This window comes from Lycium ferocissimum, unplaced genomic scaffold (assembly GCF_029784015.1).
Source record: "Lycium ferocissimum isolate CSIRO_LF1 unplaced genomic scaffold, AGI_CSIRO_Lferr_CH_V1 ctg60, whole genome shotgun sequence".
Lineage (NCBI taxonomy): Eukaryota > Viridiplantae > Streptophyta > Magnoliopsida > Solanales > Solanaceae > Lycium > Lycium ferocissimum.
Window position 1 is genome coordinate 297,507 of NW_026726189.1, and position 22,405 is coordinate 319,911.

At 35.7% G+C, this 22,405-nt stretch overlaps 3 protein-coding genes across 6 annotated transcripts; 2 read left to right on the top strand and 1 right to left on the bottom strand.

Annotated features, from left to right (window-relative positions):
- Positions 1–475: 475 nt before the first annotated feature.
- Positions 476–8,943, top strand: LOC132045119 (uncharacterized). Of its 3 annotated transcripts, none has more exons than XM_059435653.1 (21): positions 478–839; positions 947–1,225; positions 2,344–2,598; positions 3,031–3,155; positions 3,391–3,435; positions 3,542–3,623; positions 3,709–3,777; positions 3,851–4,021; positions 4,141–4,206; positions 5,064–5,132; positions 5,406–5,549; positions 5,629–5,687; positions 5,833–6,012; positions 6,984–7,094; positions 7,246–7,336; positions 7,639–7,680; positions 7,920–8,042; positions 8,125–8,173; positions 8,260–8,309; positions 8,423–8,484; positions 8,570–8,943. In XM_059435653.1, the coding sequence occupies exons 2-21, from the start codon at positions 1,067–1,069 to the stop codon at positions 8,631–8,633; spliced, it is 2,016 nt and encodes a 671-aa protein (XP_059291636.1). In that variant the 5' UTR covers positions 478–839; positions 947–1,066; the 3' UTR covers positions 8,634–8,943. The 3 variants fall into 3 exon arrangements, with proteins under 3 accessions (XP_059291638.1, XP_059291636.1, XP_059291637.1); XM_059435654.1 differs by having other exon boundaries at positions 961–1,225; XM_059435655.1 differs by lacking the exon at positions 7,639–7,680 and having other exon boundaries at positions 476–839.
- A 3,920-nt stretch (positions 8,944–12,863) lies between these two features.
- On the top strand, positions 12,864–19,303 carry LOC132045085 (very-long-chain aldehyde decarbonylase CER3-like). 2 transcript variants are annotated; one of them, XM_059435609.1, is made up of 11 exons: positions 12,864–13,330; positions 13,429–13,649; positions 13,743–13,975; positions 14,106–14,325; positions 14,506–14,633; positions 14,806–15,056; positions 15,361–15,468; positions 16,004–16,210; positions 16,858–16,968; positions 17,404–17,577; positions 18,097–19,303. In XM_059435609.1, the coding sequence occupies exons 1-11, from the start codon at positions 13,217–13,219 to the stop codon at positions 18,262–18,264; spliced, it is 1,935 nt and encodes a 644-aa protein (XP_059291592.1). In that variant the 5' UTR covers positions 12,864–13,216; the 3' UTR covers positions 18,265–19,303. The 2 variants fall into 2 exon arrangements, with proteins under 2 accessions (XP_059291592.1, XP_059291590.1); XM_059435607.1 differs by having other exon boundaries at positions 12,867–13,330; positions 14,800–15,056.
- A 14-nt stretch (positions 19,304–19,317) lies between these two features.
- LOC132045086 (ABC transporter I family member 17-like) lies at positions 19,318–21,590 on the bottom strand. Its single transcript, XM_059435610.1, has 4 exons — positions 21,137–21,590; positions 20,723–21,046; positions 19,821–20,008; positions 19,318–19,711 (listed from the first exon to the last, which is right to left on the bottom strand). Exons 1-4 carry the CDS (start codon positions 21,150–21,152, stop codon positions 19,457–19,459), a joined length of 783 nt encoding a protein of 260 aa, XP_059291593.1. The 5' UTR covers positions 21,153–21,590; the 3' UTR covers positions 19,318–19,456.
- Between the last annotated feature and the right edge of the window lie 815 nt (positions 21,591–22,405).

Below are 22,405 nucleotides of genomic sequence, written 5' to 3' on the forward strand. Positions count from 1 at the left end.
CTTTTTGGAATTTCACTAGTCAAATAATATTTTCTTTTGCCGCGAAATTTTCATATGTCTTTTAAATATTTTAAATTTTAATTATTATGACTTATACTCCCGTCATTCCAATTTAGTTGTCTTAGTTTGTCCGAACACCTAGTTTAAGAAATAAATGACATTTTTTCAATCTTGTGGTTCTAAATTAAAAGATATGTGTATGTTAAAATATTCTTGAAATTTTATAATTTTAAACTTGTCATGTATGATGTTTGATAAAAAAATACTCTTTTTGAAATAAAATCAAAAAAGAAAATAAGACACTCAAATTAAAAGCTTTAAAAAAGAATACTTTTTTTTATAATTTTTAAATATATAAATTTTATTTTAAAATACTAAAAATAATTCAAGCGTGAATTCATGCTCCAAATTTAAACGTTTAACTCTTTAAATTCTAATTGTGTCACGTAAATTAGGATCTACGAATTTCCAATATGCGGGAAAAGGGTCGAGTGTTAAGATAACAAGTGGCGGCATTTATGCAATACAAATAATAATGGCTTTCTCCTTCATTGTTGGAGCGGCGATCCGATAAGCCCGCCTTTCTCTCACTCACGAGAAAACAATAATCATCCTCTTCTCTTCTTCATCAACTTTCCTTTCTTCCCACTCTTTCCTTTCAACCATTATACTTGCTTTATATGACACTACTTATTAAAGTTTCCTTTTTAAAAAAAATGTATATATTTTTGAAATAAAGATACATCATAATTACGGTTGCTTTGGTTACCATATTTTGCTTTTTCCGTAGATATATATTTAATTTAATCCTGTCCATGGATCTGAACTTGATAATACCCGTGAGTTTTCCTTCTTTTCTTCTTTCTAAACTCTATAGGCTCTGTTTGTTTTCTCTTTTGATGAAAATTGAATTTTTCTCTTTGATTTTTTTTTGTGATTGTGATAGAGATGTTTGTGTAGAATTCGGATCTGTAGATCGCAAGCCAGCTGCATTTGTGTGTTATTTGACGTTCAATAGTTGAAGGATATTTGTTCTTATTCGATATTTCTTTTGGGATCATTCATCATGGACAAGAAGAAGTATCCGATTGGACCGGAGCATTACACGCTTTTCGAGGAAGTAGGGCAAGGAGTTAGTGCTTCGGTTCATCGTGCTTTATGTATTCCTATCAACGAGGTTGTTGCCATTAAAATCCTCGACTTCGAACGCGATAATTCCGATTTGGTATGATTGTATTCCTTCATTTCCTATTCTGCATATCTGTTTTGTTGCTTATAACAGAAAAAATTCGACATTTCTAGCGCTGGTGTTTGGCTATTCTTTGCAACTTTGATTTTGAACGACATGAACTTGCATGAAAGGTGGAGAAGTTCCTTTGCTTGATTGTTTATGTAATGGAATCACACTTGTGAGATTGTATACAAATTTCATGTGCTATGTTGGAAAAAATGATAAAGATGGTCCCCTTATGTTTGAGGATAGTTTCAAAATAGTGACTTAAGTATGCATTGAACAGTTTTGGTCCTTTAAGTTCGCCAAAAGTTTAAACTTTTAATTTATGTCAAAGATTTAACAATTTATGTTCGTTAGATTTGATGAAAACAGTGACATAAAAAGATTTAACGTCCATAAACACCAAGAAAGTCCCATCAAATCCTAAAATATGAAACACGAAAAACTACACTAAACACTCACAAAAAAAAAAATGCAGAAATTACACCTCAAAAAGCTGCACCAGACGCTAGAAATAAATAAAAAATAGCAGAAACTACAATCGTACCTTTATATGTGAGTTTCCACTAATTTCCTTTCTTTCACCGTTCTCATCAAATCTAACAGACAGAGTTGGTTAAATATTTGACGGAGGCTAAAAGTGCTATGTTGTGTATGGCTTGGTAATCAAGTTCCTGTAGCCATGTGCTTTTGATTCACCTCAACAGTTCAGTTCTTATTTGGTTCACTGCTTGGTTATGAGCGCTAAAATATCTCATGCAACATGCTAGCATTCCATGAAAAGAGTTGAAACATAACAATTAGCTTAGACCTGTCTTACACTTGAACTTTGGATAAGCCAATTCAACAGGTTGCTTCGTGGTAAATTTGTCTATGAAAGCTCAAATAGAAGTAGTTTTCAAAAGTGAATTCCTTTTTGCTTCAATTCTTGCTAGTTTTAGCTGATAGAAGCTAAGGTTATCGGTAGCTTCTGAAAATGAAGAGGTTAAAACTAGATATCTACCAGAAATGAGTAATTAACTGATCTGGCATTTTGTTTGATTTGGTTGATGATAATCTGATTGTAGAATCAAGGCAAATTTCTGATTCCTTTTCACACTTATATCCAGAATAACATCTCGCGTGAAGCCCAAACAATGGTCCTAGTTGATCATCCCAATGTTCTTAAATCACACTGCTCCTTTGTTAGTGATCACAATCTATGGGTTATCATGCCTTATATGGCTGGAGGTTCCTGTCTCCACATTCTGAAGGCTGCTCATCCAGATGGCTTTGAAGAGACTGTTATTGCAACAGTATTACGGGAAGTTTTAAAGGGTTTGGAATATCTTCATCATCATGGATTCATCCATCGTGATGTTAAAGTAAGTCTCATTGTTGCTTAAATCCATTACTAATTTCCGTGCATTGGCTGATTTTTTTTATGTATTAGATGACAGAACATATATATTCATGAGGTTTCACTTTTACAAGTCTTGATTCGATGATATTAATAGGATTCTTTGGGTGGGCACTTCCATTGAAACTCGCTTCACTAGACATGATCTGTACATACAGTTTTTTGACAGTTTTAATAAGTGTCGTTTTTGTTCTTTCGAGTTTGAACATGGAAAATGATTCCTTTGAAGAAACTTTAGCATACCTGTTCCACTTAAGATCCCATGGAAATATGACAAAGGACAAATCTTATTCATGGTTGGCACCACCTGCATGAACATCAAAATGTTTCTAAGGAAAAACATTCTTTTCCATTACCATGCCGAGGTTGATATCACGTACTTGTGTGGTTATTGCAGGCTGGGAATATTCTCATTGATGCACGAGGTGGAATAAAGTTGGGAGATTTTGGTGTCTCTGCTTATTTATTTGATTCAGGTGATAGACAACGTATGCGGAACACATTTGTCGGAACTCCTTGTTGGTATGCTTTAACCCAAGAGGATGCTTCTGGAGTTTTTATCTACTTAGTTTTCATGATTTATTCAATGGTTGATAAGCTTCAAACTTTTGATCTATGTTGGTACTAATTATGTGGACATGCGAGAATAAGTGCATGCGTAAAGTGTACATCTAGAAACTAAGATGTTAAAAATATTGATGAAGATTTTGCTCATGTTGCACCTTAATGTTTTCCATAATTTAGATTCCTTTTACAGGATGGCGCCGGAGGTCATGGAGCAATTGCATGGTTATGATTTTAAGTAATGCTTCTGGTCAATTATGTAGTCTTTTCATCCTAAATGTGTACTTTCTGAAGGAACTCCTTTTTTTCTTTTTCTTTTTCTTTTAATCCATCCTCATTCACAGAGCTGATATTTGGTCCTTTGGCATAACTGCTTTGGAGCTTGCTCACGGCCATGCTCCTTTCTCAAAATATCCTCCAATGAAGGTGAATATTGTTAGTGACATGATATATTTCTTTTGTTGAAGTCCTAAATATAAAATAAATGCATTCAATATTCTGTACTTATCAGGTCTTGCTAATGACATTACAAAATGCACCCCCTGGCCTTGATTACGAGAGGGATAAGAAGTTTTCGAAGGTAAGTGAATAGCATTGATTATCTACTGATAATGTTATTGGCATTTTGCTTAAACTCCTTTTTGCCTTTGTAGTCTTTTAAGCAAATGATTGCTAGTTGCTTGGTGAAAGATCCTTCAAAACGACCTTCAGCCAAAAAATTGCTGAAGCATCCTTTCTTTAAGCAAGCAAGGTCCAACGATTATATAGCTAGAACATTGTTGGAGGGTTTGCCAGCACTTGGAGATCGCATGAAGGCCTTGAAGGTGATTTGCTGTCACTTAATCTGAGTTTCCCCACTTTAGAACCACATGATACTTTATCCAGATGATAATATTGATCAGCATTTCTATGCTAACAAGAGTTTTTCCTAACCTAAATGTAGAGGAAAGAAGAAGACATGCTAGCACAGAAGAAGATACCAGATGGGCAGAAAGAAGAAATATCACAGGTTTGCTGTGCACAGCCAATTTCACGAGAAAACTGAGATTTTGATACCTGTATAACATATTGCCTTATATAACAGAATGAGTATCTTACATGCTTACGTTAAGCGTGCATTAGGAAATAAGATGGTTTTTCTGTAAATTGCTTATCTATGGAAAATAAATGTAACAAACAAGAAAGTAACAGTATTTACTGGAGGTAAGTAATTCATATGACTAGACTCTCCGGTTCATCCCAGCGATGTGTCATATGTCCAGTGCTTTTTAAATTTGATATACAAGATGGATGTAGGAAAATCTTTTCAAAAGCTTAGGCACAAATGGGGTACTAGCAGGTTGCAGGGAAAGAAGTGTTTTTGGAGGAATATTATTTAGTTAACCGGAAAATATTTTGAACTTTTTTTTTTGATTAAGGTAATGCCATTTTAATATAGTTTCAAAAGATTGACTTGTCAGATCCTAAGAAATTGACCGTTTGTGTAAATGCTGCGACATTAAACTCCCTATATTTTTTAGGATCGCCACCTTATAGGAAATTTCTGAACTCCGAGGTGATTGTTTGATAACTTTGATCATTAAACCCCGAGACAAGTTTCTTTGTTTTTTGGGAATAGCTACTCCAAGTTTAAAAGAGAAAGAAAAGAAATTATTCTTCATCTAGCAGGATAGCAACACACAAGAATTTTTTTTTGAAAGCACTGATACATATTTTAGAAGTTGTTCCATTCCAGGTTTACCTTTCTTTTTTTCGTTACTATTTTGCTTCAAATTCTGTTTTCACACCTTACTTTTGGTACATCATTTCAATATTCCTTTTTATCTTTGCAAATTGGATCTTACTGTGCCTCAATACTATATGCAGAATGAATATAAACGGGGGATTAGCAGCTGGAATTTTAACCTTGAAGATTTGAAGGCACAGGCTACCTTGGTACGTAGATCTATTTTCTGATGCACATGTACCTCAGTATTTTCAATCATATGCTAGTTTCTCAATGTATACAAATGGAGGTTCTCGGTTAATGTGTATTTTCGCAAGCTCAATTTTATTGGCCTCTTCAATTGATAATTGTGAAACTTGCTGCAAAATGAAGAATTTCAGTCTAGATTGTCCACATTGGAAATCTTTTCTTAATTAGTGAAACAAAAGCAAGTTCTGAGCATTGTGTTACCTTTTTCTTTTTTCAATTTTTTTCGCTTTTAGATTCCAGATGAGGAGATTATTGGTGACAAGGACCAAGGTGGGAGTTCGAATGCGCTGTCTGCGCTTGATATTCCAGGGAAACAGCTACACAAGTTTCAGCATCAGTTCTCCTTCTCAAGTCAATATTCAGATGCTACCGAATTTGTATGTCGTGATCTCCTTTATTCTATATGATATGTTGCAATTTGGGATCTTTCCTCTAATATGATACATCTCTCAACAGGACAGTAACAATCCATCTGCCCCTCCTTCACCTGCCAACCAGAATATGGCTTATAGCATGTATGTCATCAATCCTATGTTGAGACTTATCACCATTACTCTTTTATCATGTTTTCATTACGCCAAATATCAAGAATAAGAGCACATTATTATGTTTGCTTGTATCTGTAGCTAAACATTCCTTTTATTTTTTTGAACATTTCAGAAGTAAATGTGAGAAATCTGATGATGATATAAGCATTGCCAGTTCATTTCATGAACCTCAAATTTCACAAAATTCTTCGCCATGCTATGACAATCGCATGGAAATGAATTTGGTGGGAAAAGGTGAACAAGTGGCTGATGTGAAGTTACTCGAGGGAATGCCTATAAATTCTCGCCAGAGGTATGACACAATTTGCTCAATGACTTAGACATTTTTTGAGGTATTTCTCTATACTTATAAGGTTGTTATTTGAATTACTTTTGATTTTTAGCCTCGTGAAGCATTACTGTACGATGTCAGTATCCAATGTTTTAGCATTTTCTTTGACTTGTTAAATTTAGCCTTTCTTGCTCCGAGCAAATTCTTTAACTTGGATTTATGCTGTTAGCTGATCGATTTGTTTTGGTAAGGAGATAGTACTCTGCTTGGTCTTGTTCTTGTGGATAGAAGTCATACTTAACTTCTATCCTCTGATTAAAAAGGAAATGAAACGTGACTTTCCAAATTGCTTCCTCCCTCATCTGGAAGCTGTCTATATTTTTGCAATAATGATATTCCATTTGAGCCCTTGTTATTCCCAACTTTTTTGTTGATACTTTTGGGCCTCAACGCACCTCTGACATCATCAAGCTTGTATTAAGAAGTTGTTAGTATGTGTCATTATTTATTTGACAAGTGAGATTGAGAAACAACCATGAATAATATATGTCATTGAAGAAGAAGGTTTCTACCAGGAATAAAGGCGAGCCCAGCTAGGTAAAGTGAATGAGGAAAGAGGAACCTAATCAAAGAACTTTTGCATTGAATCTTGCTCTTGTTCACCTGGAGCTCTGTCTTCCCTCTGGTTTGATTCATTTGATTAAAGCTTGTTCTTTACTAACTCATAGTATTTCAGGGATGAACTATGTAAAAGAATGGAATTCTAGTGAAATCCTTGCCATTTCTCTAATTTTTCAGTTTTTGTTTCTTTAACTTTGTATTGCTTGTGCATTGTCGAATGTGTATTAGTAATTAAATCTCATAAATGACTTCTGACTTTCCTTTAACTTTTAATAGGCAACATGCTTAGCTAGCTTGTTTAACAATCCACTATTTAAGCAGTGCCACGTTTTTTGCCAAGTTCCTAAAATTGCTTTTCTCTTTGTGATTAGTGATAAAAGTCAGATCCAAAATGTATCCAGTTGCAACGGGGCTTCTGTTCTTCAAACAGGAGATGATGTGCCAGCTGAAGTAGTCAGTAAACATTGTAGAACCTCAGGCAAGTATCGTGATTGTACATGGCTTTTGATCTTAACAAATAATTTTTAGTATATTTGTTTCTGTAAGAAATAGTTGTTCAACATATTCTGTTTTTTTTCTTTTTCCGTTGGTTTAATATTTCCTTGCTAAATCAAGACTGTATTTAGCAGCAAGCAGTGAAGATTTTGATGAGAAGACTAAGGGTCATGTTGTTCAGCAAAAAGGACGTTTCAAAGTCACATCAGAGAATGTCGACTTGGAAAAGGTGAATGCATAGCTTTAGTTTTCATTTTGCAATATTTTTAAGATACTCCGCCTATGTGAGCTTTGCAAAGCACAGCCACTCCTAAACCAAGATAAAGGACGACAGTTATGGTAAGTCGATGGCCAACATAAAAATAGTCTAATAGTGATGTTTTAGATACTGAATGAAATAGATACGTAGGTTTTATATGACCAACCACAACTAGCTATTAGAATTGATGTAATTTGTAGTATATAACATATATTATACACACACACACACATCGATATGCCTGCCTCACAAGAAATAATTTCTTCCTTCAGGTAGGTGCATCTCCAATGCTACAAAAGAGTCAGAGCATGCTGGTTGGTTTCCCTAATTCTTCTAATACCTTTTCTGACGGCTGAACATATTTCTTTTGGTCGCTAAATCCTTAGCTTGCAAGCTAATTCCTTATTTCCTTTCGACAACGCTTAGCTCCTATGTATACCTTCACGTTGGCTTAGACATTGCTATGTACTGTTGTATCTCTTAGGCTTTTCTCTCTCTTTTTTTGTTTAATTTTTATTACAACTTATTACACAAAATGTGCTGGATCATGTAGGTGATTCCACAAAGTCTTGCTGCTACTCTACCATTACCTACTGATGCTACAGCACCAAATCTTCTTACACCATCCCATTTCCCAGCATTGCAGAGTATTTTAGAGGCAAATATTCTTCAAAGGGTAAGAAGGATCTACAATTATGACACATTAGTTTTTCAGTTTTTGTTTTTCCAATGTTTTTCCCGTTTTCCCTCTTAAACAGGAGAGTATTCTTAGACTAATGAGGCAAGTGGCCCTTGGAGACACTGCAGGTATGAACAATCCATGCATATTGAAATTTTATTTATTGTATCTTTTTGTGTTGGTCTCACTTTATCCTTTTCTGCCAACCTTGCAGTGGATGCTGGATGCATGCTATCAAATTCGTCTGGTGCGGAGAAATCACTGGTATGAGCTTGCATTAGTCTTTTCAACATCCTTTTGCAATAGGAACCATTTAAGTGACTTTTGCATCTTGTCGTATCTGTATTAAGTATTTGCCCTTCCTCTGTTTCTTGTAGTTGGAGGTTGCTCATGACAAAGAGAAGGAATTAATTAGCGAAATTGCTGAATTGCAGTGGAGGTATCATCGTTACCCAATAATGCCATATGCCTGTATTGAAGATTTTATCTGCTGGCATTGAAACTTGTATTTCCTTGGTATACAGGCTGATACGTACTCAAGAAGAACTTCAAAAATACAAAGCAGAAAACACTCAAAATAACTCCTGAAATAGGAGACTGCATAGGGGAGATCATAATCTTTATAGTTCGAATACAGTCAGAGTGCTCAAGTGGCATACATTGAAATTAAAAAGGAATATTTAGACAAGGAGTAGCTGACACTGTAAAGGAGAATTGATTAGTAGCAGTTTTAATTTTGATTTGTACATTATGTCTATAGTAGGCAGTGAGATGCTGGTTTTATTATCTCTGTTTATTCCTGCATTTACTCGACTGCTTCTTGTATATGTTTGTACAAACTTTGGAAAATTTCGTCCTTGTAATACCATCGTTCGTATATGAATGATTTCTTGCAGAAGTCGGTCCATTTGTTTTAGTTACAGCCTAAGAAAGTTTGTGGCCGAAGGTAGTCTTTGCAGTTTAATGTATTTAAGTTTATGCTTGTAGTTGTAGCCATTGATGTCACTTTGGCCACCTTTTCTGGCTTATTGAACAGTTCAGCTTACTTTTAATGTAACCCGCGTGAGATGTCGTGGCATAACAGGTTACCTGTTATGTTGTTTGATTAAATGGATAGAGCCCGTACGTTCATTAAATAGTTCGACTTGCTCCAAATTTGGCATAATACATAAACAGACTATCAAACTTGGCCTCAGCTGACAATTATGCCCTCAAACTTTAAATGTGCACAAGTAGACACCTCAAATTGTCTCCACTTAGTCAGTTGAACACTTCAACTTACAAAATTATCATTTAGACACCGCAAAAATTATTTGCCACGTAAACGCCATATCAATGCCACATCAACATTTGTGTTTATGTGCTCAACTTTATACAAGTTGAGGTGCCTATTTGTGCACACTCAAAGTTGGAGGGCATATTTGCCAGCTGAGGTCAGGTTTGAGGGTCTGTTTATCTATTATGCCCTCCAAATTTCTATTAAATGATGCAGGCTGTTGTGTTCTTTATCATTTTTGCATTTCCACCAAGAAGTAGCTTCCAGATAATTATATCATACAAATGTTTGTTATGGTATACCATGATGATAAAGGAGTTGTTGTAAGTGAGAGCAAAGACCAAAAATTCCTTTCAATTCACTCTCATGTTTGGTACTGTAATATTGATAGTGTTGGAATCAGTTCGTATTCAGATTGGTTCAATTTCGCCCAGATGTTATTTTCAGAACTAGAGTTATTCAATCTCATGTTTGGTATGTTCTTGATTATGTTGGAATCTTAAGTCTGGTGGTTTGGTTAGACTATGAGCCCATTTGGATTGGCTTATAAGTTGGTCAAACCAGCTTATAAGCCATTTTTTAACTTATTTGGGTGTTTGGTAAAATAGAAAACAGTTTAAATTAAGTTAAAAAGTGTTTAAAATAAGCCAAAACCAAGAAGTTGCTCAACCCCAACTTTTTTTTTTTTGGCTTAAAAGTCATTTTTGTTTTACCAACAACTTTACACTTTTATCCCTTATATTTTCTATTAATTTTAATACTACCCTTACCTCTAAAAACCCTTTAAGCACTTTTATCCAAACACGTAACTGCTTATTTATAAAATAACTTTCAGCACTTAAAAATCACTTTTGTGAGGCTGTTAGGTAAGAAGTACATTTAGGCTTCTGGCTCCCTCTACAATTTTTTGTCCTTACATCCACACGAAATCAATTCAAAAAGTACCTCCATTTAATGAGAAAATGATCTAATAATACCACTTAAGACACTATATTACAAAACATAAAGATACGTAGAGTGTTTTAGTCCACAACAATCAAGTATAAAAAAGTCATTAGCTAATTAAACTTACAGTGATAGCCAATGGGATCGACATCCCAACTGCAATCTACCAACAGTCTCCTAACCATTTTGTTCTCTACATTTCTCTTACTTATTAATTTTTCGGTATGATCTGGCATATTCACCCTTGTGTGCCAATTAATTGCATAAAACAAAGGAGCCTTTTGTATATACTGCGAAATGTAACTATTAGTCCGTTTAGACTAAGCTTCAAGTGTTAGGAATTAATTTTATAATAAGTAGTTATGCATTTGAATGAAAGTGCTGAAATTGATAACTCATAAGCTATTGATGTGTTAGATAAAAAGGCGTTGACAAACTGTTCTTTTGATAAAATGGCTAAACTATTCGTAATTTCTTAAATAAAAATTATAAATTTGAAAGTATCTATATAAGCAAAAGGACGAACCACGAATGTGGAGTGGAGAGAAAGTTAGGGATTTTGTTTTGGAAAAAATATTAAGTATAAAATAGTAAAAATCGTGGTTCTATGGCGGAATAATCACTTTTTTCAGCTAATCCAAACGGGCTAACATGAGCAAAAAATGTTGTTTTGTTAAATGGCGGAATAATTAAGTAGTTCAAATCTGAAATGGCCATGGCTACTGCTTAGGCCCTAGCCCACCCCGCTAGCTACTAATTCAATTTAGCCCTACGCACTTCCATGTCCTTCCCTATTATATGTGATGTAAGGGAATTTATAGTATAGTTCACTGCAAAGGTCAGAATTAAACTTGAGGGGATAAGTAATTAGACTTCGCGTCACAATAATTAGGAAAGTAAATTTCGGGAAACTTGATTTTGTAGTCCTTTACAAATATTATTTTAGTTATATGATCTTTTCATTTCACAAGAGATCAGTAAGAAATAACATAATAGATATGTAAATAAAATACATGAGATCTTTGTACGGTCACTTTTTTCTATTCAGATTTTCAGTAGGAATAGAAAATATTTTCTCTAAATTTTCAAGAACCGCAAATTGAAAGGATAAAAATGAAATGAATAAAGCAGGAAAAAGAAGAGAAAAAAACAAGTTTAAGTCGTCACAAATGGTAAATGCTCTTTGAGAAGAATACAAGTGAAGTAGAACGTCTGACATGATAGTATTGATAATAGCCTTGCAAATCATCCGAGATAGAAAATATTTGGAGATAATAAATGGTCAAATTTGAGTCATTTACTATAGCTATTCAAAATTTAATATTTACAAAATTATCAATGAGTTTTCATTAATGTCTTTATATTTCGTGTTGAAAATATTATATTCATTGAACTCATGAATATATAGATTGCATCATCCATATTCTCTCAACAAGAATATCAGAGGGAAAAAAAAAAAAAAAAAAAGGAGGGAACAAGTGCTGGAACCAGTGAGCAAGTGCCAAGTGCTACTCCAATATTAATGGAAAGTCAGATAACTTAAAGAAGTTTTCTTTCCAAACGCTTCTAACAGTAGCCTCAAATAATAGTGATGCATGAACCCCTAAGAAATATTTGTTGAATGATTGAGATACTCAATTTTTGAAATTTTGGATTTGAGTCTTGAAAATAGAGAACTACTCAATATAAAGCACTTTATTCGACGTGAATCCAAATTAGTGTGTCAGTGAATTTCGGACAGGAGTAACCATGAAAACATTAGTGATGGACATTGGCATACGATACCCATGAATCCACCATGCCCCAATTGCTTTTTTGTTAAAACATGTTTCTATTATGGAACATCATCCTACAAAAGCGCTCAACTTTTGTGAGGCTGTTAGGTAAGAAGTACAGTTAGGCTTCTGGCTCCCTCTACAATTTTTTGTCCTTACATCCACACGAAATCAATTCAAAAAGTACCTCCATTTAATGAGAAAATGATCTAATAATACCACTTAAGACACTATATTACAATATATTACAAAACATAAAGATACGTAGAGTGTTTTAGTCCACAACAATCAAGTATAAAAAAGTCATTAGCTAATTAAACTTACAGTGATAGCCAATGGGATCGACATCCCAACTGCAATCTACCAACAGTCTCCTGACCATTTTGTTCTCTACATTTCTCTTACTTATTAATTTTTCGGTATGATCTGGCATATTCACCCTTGTGTGCCAATTAATTGCATAAAACGAAGGAGCCTTTTTTATATACTGCGAAATTTAACTATTAGTCCGTTTAGACTAAGCTTCAAGTGTTAGGAATTAATTTTATAATAAGTAGTTATGCATTTGAATGAAAGTGCTGAAATTGATAACCCATAAGCTATTGATGTGTTAGATAAAAAGGCGTTGACAAACTGTTCTTTTGATAAAATGGCTAAACTATTCGTAATTTCTTAAATAAAAATTATAAATTTGAAAGTATCTATATAAGCAAAAGGACGGACCACGAATATGGAGTGGAGAGAAAGTTAGGGATTTTGTTTTGGAAAAAATATTAAGTATAAAATAGTAAAAATCGTGATCAAACTAAAAGTGCTTATAAGTTGGAAAATCATAAGTTAGGGGTGACCAACTTATGACTTTTGACTGATTTCGACTTGTAATCTGTTTACAATGCATAGACAAACCAAATTATGCTTAAAAGCCAGTTTGACTGGTTTTAGCCAAAACACCTGCTTTAGAGTTTTGGCCTCTATATATATAACATCAATATGTACTGAGTGATACGAGTAAAAACAAAAGTAGATAAGAAAAGGGTTGCAGGATCCAATTAGAAAAGAGTTTTTCCTCCCCTTTTTTGCCTTCATTCCCACATTTGTCTTTCTTATATATACTGTTGCCACTCAGTTGGGATACTGTTATATTCTTTGTTTCTTTTAGAGCAATTAATAGTAACATGGAGAAACAGAATGAGGGAGTTCAAGTAGTGGAGGATGGAAGTGATTGTTTGTTGAGAAAAAGAGATGCACCTTTATTTGCCTGGCCATGGAAAAACATAGGCAATTGCAAGGCATGGACCTTTTTTTTTTTTTTTTGCAACTACTTATAAATGTTCATCAATCTTGATTTATTTTGGATTTATGATATAATTTCCTTTGTGACATGCAGTATTTGTTATATGGACCATTTCTTGCAAAATTTATACATTCTATGTATTGGAAAGAGAGCATGGAGGACATCTGGTGCTTGCATGTTCTTATCTCGTGTGCTCTGAGAGGCCTAGTTCATCAGCTATGGAGCACTTACAATAATATGTTATATCTAAATCGCACACGACGTGTGTCTCAGCAAGGCACAGATTTTGAGCAAATTGATAATGAATGGCATTGGTATGAATTCTTTTTATTTCCACCCTTTTTCCACTTATCCAAATGGAGATTAATGTTGTGTGTGTGTGTGTGTGTGTTTTTTTTTTCCAACAGGGATAACTTCCTTATACTTCAAGCGATTGTTGCAGCGTTCGTCTACTTGAACTTCCCTTCACTGGCCAATATTCCCCTCTGGGATGTAAGAGGGGTTATTTCTTGTATTATACTTCATATAGTGATCTCAGAGCCACTGTTCTATTGGCTGCACAGATTATTGCATTCCCCTCTTCTCTTTCCTTTGTACCACTGGCAGCATCACGAGTCTAAAATTACACACCCCTTTACTGGTAAAGTAACTACTCCCTCTGTACCAATTTATGCGTGTCATACCTTCCTTTTGTCTATCCTAAAAAGAATGTCATACTAACTTATTCTTTAACCTTTTTTTTTTTTTTTTTTTTTTTGTTTGTGGTGCAGCTGGACATGCAACATTTCTGGAACATCTTTTGCTCTGTGTGGTTGAAGGAATTCCAACCCTGGGCACTGCATTTATTGGTTACGGATCAATAAGCGTTATGTACGTTTATGTTCTGGCATTTGATTTCTTAAGATGTTTGGGACACAGCAATGTTGAGATCTTTCCTCATGGTCTCTACCAGCGCGTTCCACTACTTAGATATGTTATTTACTGCCCATCGTAAGTTCCATAACTGACTTTGTTTGATGCAACATCTAATATATGTTATCTTAAGCATCTAGATTAAGAAATCACTTCTAATATTCTTTTTTTTTTTTTTTGGTTAAAATGAACTTTCCTTCCCAATCATGTTTGACAAGTTCAATGTTATTCCACTTCCTTCTTGTCACATTCTTGCAGATACCACAGTCTACACCATCAGGAAATGAAGACAAATTTCTGCCTCTTCATGCCTCTCTATGATATGTTGGGAAATACTTTAAATACTGCATCTTGGAACCTTCAAAAAGAAATAAGTTCAAGGACAAGTGAGTTTACTCTTTTCACCTCGGGGTAGGCGGGTTCTATTATTATCTTCCTTCAAACTAATAATCCTTCCATAGGTGTTTGTAGTTTCTTGAATTTATGAGTTGAAGTAGGTTTCATGTTTTATTTGACCTTTTATATTTCCTGAGATGGTTCCCCTTCATGAAGGTACAGATGAAAGAGCACCAGATTTTGTGTTTCTCGCGCATATTGTTGATATTATGTCATCGATGCATGCCCCATTTGTTTTCCGGTCATTCAGCTCAGTGCCTTTCTCCACAAGGCTCTTCTTGTTACCGATGTGGCCTTTTACCTTTGTGGTCGTGCTTATTATGTGGCTGAAGTCCAAGACTCTCTTATTCAGTTTTTACTACATAAGAGGGAAACTCAACCAAACTTGGGTTGTGCCCAGGGCTGGTTTTCAGGTATATGTGTTTGTACTTTTTCCTTAGTTACTGTTTAATATCGAGTGGTTTTTCAGAATTTTTGAAATTCTATGCAAGAGCAGATGTGTCTATCTGCAAGAAAATGAGTAACAAGTTGGCACAGCCAAAGTTCAAAAAAAAAAAAAAAAAAAAAAAAAAAAAAAGAAGAAGAAATGGTTCCTTGCTCTGACTTGTTGAAATGTTCAAAGGATAATGCCTTAATGAATTCCCAAGCTGTTTGATTCTGAGCACGCATATCTTTTACATTCCGTTTCTAGCGTCTAAAACATATATTATGTTGCAGTATTTCTTGCCCTTTGCTGCAGAAGGAATAAATAAGCTCATTGAAGAAGCCATTCTTAGGGCTGATAGACTCGGTGTCAAAGTCATCAGCCTTGCTGCACTAAATAAGGTCAGTCTCATTTTATTTCCTGTTTCTAATTTTCTATCGTCTCTTTAATATTCAACGATTTCAGAATCCTCATAGTCTTTGCTATCTACTTAAGTACAACGAGCATATACATGACAACATCCGGTTAGGTGTTTCTTGCTAGAATCTAAGCCTTTTTTGCTAGTGGTTTTAGACTGGAAAACCTTCAAAATGAAGGAATGTGATAATAGTATGTTCAGAATTGGAATAGCTCATAATTACACTTATTAGTAGATCATGATTTTTTTTTATTTTGTGTCACACTACTGACACTAGTTATGTGAGGCATCTTTTTGTCTCACAAGTTCGTGGACCCAAAATGTAAGATGGGGTCCACCAACGTGTGCGACAACAGAAAAGCTTCATACAACTAATGTTAGTTGTGTGAGACACAAAATAAAGTTATTCGTAGATCATGTATCGCTGGGATCTTCCCAAGTCTTTTTCTGGTTTGAAGGAGCAGTAGTTTCGATTTCCAGTTACTGTTCATGTTGTTTATGAAAGAAACTTACTGCAGAATGAAGGTTTAAATGGTGGAGGGACACTCTTTGTCAACAAGCATCCGAACCTCAGAGTCCGAGTAGTCCATGGAAACACCTTGACAGCTGCTGTGATCTTAAATGAGATTCCTCGAGATGTGAATGAGGTCTTCTTATCAGGTGCTACTTCTAAGCTTGGAAGGGCCATTGCACTCTACCTTGCTCGTCGAAGAGTCAAAGTTCTGGTAAGATTTGCTAAATCATTGATGTTGTTTGAATTATGCATTTACCAAGAGAAGTTTGTCGGGTTTCTAAAGCAAGAAAATTGTAGCAGTAAGCACATCAGAATACGTTAACAAGATCTTCCATTTGTTATGATCATTTTCTCTGTTACACGCAGGGGCAAAGCTACAAGCGTGTTGTTCGGCAGAACCCTAATTGCTTTGGCACATATCCTGTATTGATGTTTAAAACTCCACTTAATATGTATAAATAATTTATCCAGAACCTAGGAAGCCGCCTTTTCTAGAATCTAGACTCCATAAATCAAAATCCTAGCTCCGCCTCTGGTTACATGTGCATCTTTTTATTGCAAGCCCCATAAGCATTATGAACTTGTTGTCCATGTTATGATACCTAAATATCTAAACACATGCAGGACTAACGTTAGAAAAAGAATGTAAAAGAAAAAATGAGCTGCTATATGAGTACATGAGCTGCTATATGAGTACATCTATGGTTATCCTACTTTGTGAAGTAAATGGATGACATACAAGAGTGTTAGTATCTTCTATGGTCATTAAGTGGGAGAAGCCCCTTCTTCCTTTTAATATTCTCTTCAATAATTAACTTTATAATGTTCCATTGTAATAAGGGTAGTTTTCTGATTCAGATGCTCACTCAGTCCACTGAGAGGTTCATGAAAATTCACAGAGAAGCTCCTGTTGAGTGCCAGAAGTATCTGGTTCAAGTGACAAAGTACCAAGCAGCTAAACAGTGTAAGGTAATGTTTCAAGTATAACCAAATAGGAACTCACATGTGTGCCACTCAAAGTCTCAACTGTTGGGAATCAGAGGCAATATTCAATCATTTACTAATAGTTTTAAGGGAGAAAACTAATGATTTCCCAGAATTCTGTTTACAGCTTACACAAAATCTGAGCTAAGGTTAAGATCAAGTTTTTGCCCTACAAAAGAATATTTGTGCGGTGGAATCTAACTCCTTCAGAAGTTAACTGAAACATTTCCATTAATATGTAATGCTAAGGCTAAGTTCATAGGTTAAAAGAGAGAATGATAACAAACAACTTTTATAGTTAGAAAAACATTAATGTTTATTACTGGGTGAACAGAACTGAGTTCTTTCAGTTCAGCAAAGAGTGTCCACTATCTGTAGTTTCTGCTGCTCATTAACTTTGTGATTTTTTGAAAATGACAGACTTGGATTATTGGAAAATGGTCTACCCCTAGAGAGCAGAGCTGGGCTCCATCAGGAACTCATTTTTATCAGTTTGTGGTTCCTCCTGTCATTCCTTTTCGCAGAGACTGTACCTATGGCAAGTTAGCTGCAATGAGACTCCCGAAAGATGTCACTGGCCTAGGAACTTGTGAGGTATAATTCAGATCATATGCCCCCCCCCCCCCACCCCCCCAAACCCACAACTCTTTCAGTTTTTTTTGAAAACCATGTAATAGTAAGCCAACAGTACAACAATTTAGTGTGAAATCCAAACTTCGGCAGATAGTGTTGTGTTGTGAATGTTAAATGTCCTACTTTGGTGGAGGGATAGTTGTTTATCTCCTTATCTTGTCTTGATCAATCATCTCCTCATGAGCTAGTTTGGGGTTGAGTTAGGCCAAAGGCTATATCTTAACATGGTACCAGAGCAATCCTCACCACATGCACAAGCTAGTCCCTTTCCTTTTGTTAGTAGCATCAGTTTTATGACACTGTTACATGTTTTGTATTCACGGAAACTTTAAAAAATGCAAGGTAAGTGTGCTTAATTAGACCCAATGTGCCTGGTCCTTCCCGGACTTTGCACATAGCGAAGCTTAGTGCACTAGGCTGCCTTTTTTTTTTTTCCTTCATGTTTGTCTGAATTCTCACTCTTCTTCCGTATTGCACCAGTATACAATGGGAAGAGGCATAGTTCATGCTTGTCATGCGGGCGGGCTAGTTCATCTTCTTGAAGGTTGGACACACCATGAGGTTGGAGCTATCGACGTTGATCAGATTGATGTTGTGTGGGATGCTGCATTAAAGCATGGTTTGGAACCGTTGTATAATTCAAGATAGTAATACCATATTCTTCTAAACACACCTTCATAACCGAAAAGGTTTGGATTGTTGCTAAGTCCATAGATATAAAGTCTTCCAAATATTCTTTCACCAGTCACTGCTTCCTTACCCATGGTACATGTAGAATCTATTTGTATTCAAACAAACGCTGTAAGCTGAATATAGAAAATATGCTACAGTATATATCATTGTAATTCCTCAGAATCACTGTTAATGTAAAGTGAATGGCATCTCAGCTACCAGATTACTGCCAAGTTTCAGAGACGGGCAAGATTTGCTATTTGATAAGTGGTATATCGGAGTTATTATCTGAAGAAATTCTTCTATGAATACTCGATGAATATATGTATGTTATCTTTTAATGTATAGAGCTTTGCTAAAAGAAGAAATCACACAAATAATGTTACTGCTGGAAATTGATCTGCAACCAAGACAAGCACTGCTTGCTCGATCTATATAGCTGTATATCTTGTACTTTTACCTTAGATGCATCTTTAAACAGGGGAAACTGGCACCTGCTTGGCCCGTTGCTATTCAATCTGCACAAATACGACCGAGGGTATAATTTATGATAAATCAAAGTTGGCCAAGGGTGTTTGGCAGCTACACTGTTCGTACTAAGCTGCTGCTTCTGGTTTTGGACTCCAGCCATGTATCAAAATGACCAATTCATACTAGTAAATCTGAACAACACACTATGGACTGCTACGCGATCAACCCATAGCAAGATCTGATTCAAATAAAAGGAGAATGAAACATGCTCAACCTAATTCGGCTTGCTACAAGTTATCACATGTATCTCAAACTCAAGATCATATTGGTGATTGGATATGTACTTTCTGTAGGAAGGGCATTCAAGCCAAGGATAAATCAGAAACATCTTATTGTTGTTTACCCAAGGATATCATCATATCAAACCCAGTGTAATCCCACAATAGTGGGGTCTGGGGAGGGTAAGATGTACGCAGCCTTACCCCTACCTGGGTAGGGAGGCTGTTTCCGATTGACCCTCGGCAACCCTCCTCCTTTATCCGGGCTTGGGACCGGCAATGTTTACCCAAGGATATATTTATGATAAATCAAATACTATTACACATCTGAAATGGTTTAATGGATTTCATCATCCAAGCATAAAAAACACAAAACATAAGATATACAGAAAAGACAGGGTTGGGAGGGTGAGAAGTTTTTAGTTGCTGAGTTCAAGAAATCTTTGTGCCATGGGATGTTTAGATTCAAAGAGTTGATCAGGCTTTAATATTTCTACAATCTCCCCATTGACAAGCAGGCATACTATGTCAGCTATTCTCTTTATTTGTTTAATGCTATGTGAAACCATCACAATAGTCATATTCTGCTCCCTCTTCAGCTTTACAAGAACATCCTCAATATTCTGTGTTGATATTGGATCCAGTGCACTTGTTGGTTCATCCAACAGCAGAACCTTACAGAATATGGTAACATAAAGTCAGATTCCTATTTCAAATTTAACGTCAATCGAGTGAAGATTCTTAATGTCAAAACTGGTTAAATGTTGGTATAATTAAAATCACCTCTGGTTCATTAGCTAAGGTCCTAGCAAGTGCAACTCTCTGTGCTTGACCAACAGAGAGTTCCCCACCAGACTTGTTGAAGAAAGATGAGTCCAGGTCAGCTAGAGTCAACAACTTGTGTACCTCATTGTCAATTAGTTTCTTTCCTTTTAACTGCGGCCCATATCGCACATTATCTGCAACAGTGCCTGAAAGATTTTCCACAAAGATCACTTAACCAAGCAACAGTAACTACAACTTGAAATATATGTTGAAAAAGGACTTCTCTTAATAGCCGGGAAATCCATGAAACTGCTCCCTACCTTTGTTCACTTAAACACTAAGCTATTGTCTACCACAAATGTTCTAACCTGTGATGTGTACCTAACCCACACGCCAAGCCCCGGGCTTTTACCATTTTACCACTGAAGGGAAAGCCTTGGGGCATGAAGGACTTAGATATCATTAAGTGAAGCCAGAAGCATTGCCACTCCATTAGATTAAGCATACAAAGCAGCAGGGGCGGAGCTAGGAGTAGATGTTAAATCCCTTGACTTCTGAGTATGTTTACTTTATGAATTCCCTTAGTGAAAAATTCTGGCTCCACCACTACAAGGCAGGGCAGAGGATAGAAAGTTATGCACCCAACGGGATAGCCTAAAGGTCAACGAAGTGGGTTGAGAACCACGAGCTCTCAGGTTCAAATCACAGCGGATTGAATCACAACACTGGTGCTGGTGGGAGGTAGCAGTACCCGTAGAATAAGTCGACATGCACACATGTTGACCCGAAAACACGGTTAACAAAAAAATAGAGGGAGGGATAGCAAGTTCTAACATCAAACATCTGATGGATAAAATATCTACACAAAAAGATGGATCTGTCTACAATACTGGTATAATTCTAGAAATGCAATAGCATACCTTCAAAGAGAACAGGAAGCTGAAACAGCATGCCAATCTTACGGCGAAGAGTGAGCACATCCAGATCACATATATCTTGACCATCCAAAAACACAGTGTTGGAAGGAGGTTCCCACAATCGATTGAGTGATCTTAAGAAGGTTGACTTTCCACTACCACTTGGGCCTATAACACCCATGATTATACCTTTGGGTATGTCAACATTCACATTGTTCAATATAGAAACACCCTTTTCTGAGACCTTTGTAAGACCCCTTACCTGAATCTTGATTTCTTGGTTCTCTTCAAACCCATTTTCATTCGCTAAAAGATGCTCTCTTGCTCCTATAATTAAACCAACCACAAACAAATTTCAAGAAAAGATGAAATTTTGCTTCAAGAAAAATGCTTTCTTGAAATTAACTTTGTACTAACCTGGTAAAATTTCCATAGTATGAAATGTCAAGCTGTTAGATAGTACACACCTCTTTAGCTGCAGACCAAGTAGAGGAGAAAAGGAAAGAAGTTTTTTTGTGTTTTGTTTCTGTGGGAATGAAGATTTATATGGAGGAAAGAATCAACCTTCCCCACTTTCCACCAAAGCACTAGGACAAATTCTTGACACAAGTAACTTTCAACGATAGGTGATGTTTTGTCAAAGAGTGCAATCTCTTTCTAAATCTGAAAATAAAGAATCTTTTATGCCATTAGTAGTAAAGTCTGGGGATGACTAATCTCATTATCTGAGGGAGGAAAAGACCTTTCTGCAATTTGTCACTTTTTAAGTCTTAACAACTTGGGTATTACTTATATGGTTGTATGTCTGTCAGATTCAGACAAAATTGATTCGGCCACTTTTGTCTGTAGACATGGTGTACTTGTGATTTTAAAATCACGATGATAGATGAAGTGAATATTGCTACTAATAAACAAATGTTGAGAGATACAGTGAGTCATAGTAAAATGAGTAAGTACACAATGCTAAATACTTGGAGAGTCTTTGATGCAGTCTGCTGGATCTAGTGGTGTACCTGCAGACTGGTGTGTCAATGATGGAGTGGAGCGACATGCTATGTATTTGGGCTTGTTTGGACTGGACATGTACAGGAAAGTTGGGGGGTTTGGTCCAAGCAGATTTTGGCCACTACTGTTTCATTAACTTAAAATTGATATGCTCTCAAAACATGTGTTTGGGACCAAATATGCCCTCAAAAAGTATGCGCTTGGACCAAATAAGCCATTCATATAGGGTTGTGTAAGTCTAGTTCTCTGAGGATTGTGACACGTGTCAAGATCTGGTATTGATTGATTAATTAACTCGTAATTAGGTTACGTGGGGGAATTATTTAAAATAAGAGCATATTTGGATCAAGTGTTTGACAGTAAGGGCATAGGTGGGCTAAAGTATTGACAGAGTGCAAATCTCTCAATTCGCAGAGTCCAAGGACCTATTTGGACCTTTTTCCGTTTTATTTAAAGAATCGTAACTGGTTCATATAATCTACGCGAAACATGCATGCTACATAAACTTCAAACAAGAGACTGATAGGTTTCCCTTAAACTTTTGGTAATCCTAGTTGATATTATTGCTAATGATACTTCTAATATTGCAATAATAACTATGGCTCAGCCCTAATTAAGCAAGTTCAAGTCAGATCTATGAATTCTCACAATCCATCTCGTTTCATTTAAGCTCATCTAATT

Coding starts and splice junctions, on each gene's coding strand:
- LOC132045086 (XM_059435610.1), bottom strand. Junction 20,009..20,722: donor GCTTCCTGTTCTCTTTGAAG/GTATGCTATTGC, acceptor AAAATCTTTCAG/GCACTGTTGCAGATAATGTG. Junction 19,712..19,820: donor CCTTAGCTAATGAACCAGAG/GTGATTTTAATT, acceptor ATATTCTGTAAG/GTTCTGCTGTTGGATGAACC.
- LOC132045085 (XM_059435607.1), top strand. CDS start 13,217: ATGGAGAAACAGAATGAGGGAGTTCAAGTAGTGGAGGATGGAAGTGAT. Junction 14,326..14,505: donor TATGTTATTTACTGCCCATC/GTAAGTTCCATA, acceptor ACATTCTTGCAG/ATACCACAGTCTACACCATC. Junction 17,578..18,096: donor CTGGCCTAGGAACTTGTGAG/GTATAATTCAGA, acceptor GTATTGCACCAG/TATACAATGGGAAGAGGCAT.
- LOC132045119 (XM_059435653.1), top strand. CDS start 1,067: ATGGACAAGAAGAAGTATCCGATTGGACCGGAGCATTACACGCTTTTC. Junction 1,226..2,343: donor AACGCGATAATTCCGATTTG/GTATGATTGTAT, acceptor ACTTATATCCAG/AATAACATCTCGCGTGAAGC. Junction 4,022..4,140: donor ATCGCATGAAGGCCTTGAAG/GTGATTTGCTGT, acceptor ACCTAAATGTAG/AGGAAAGAAGAAGACATGCT.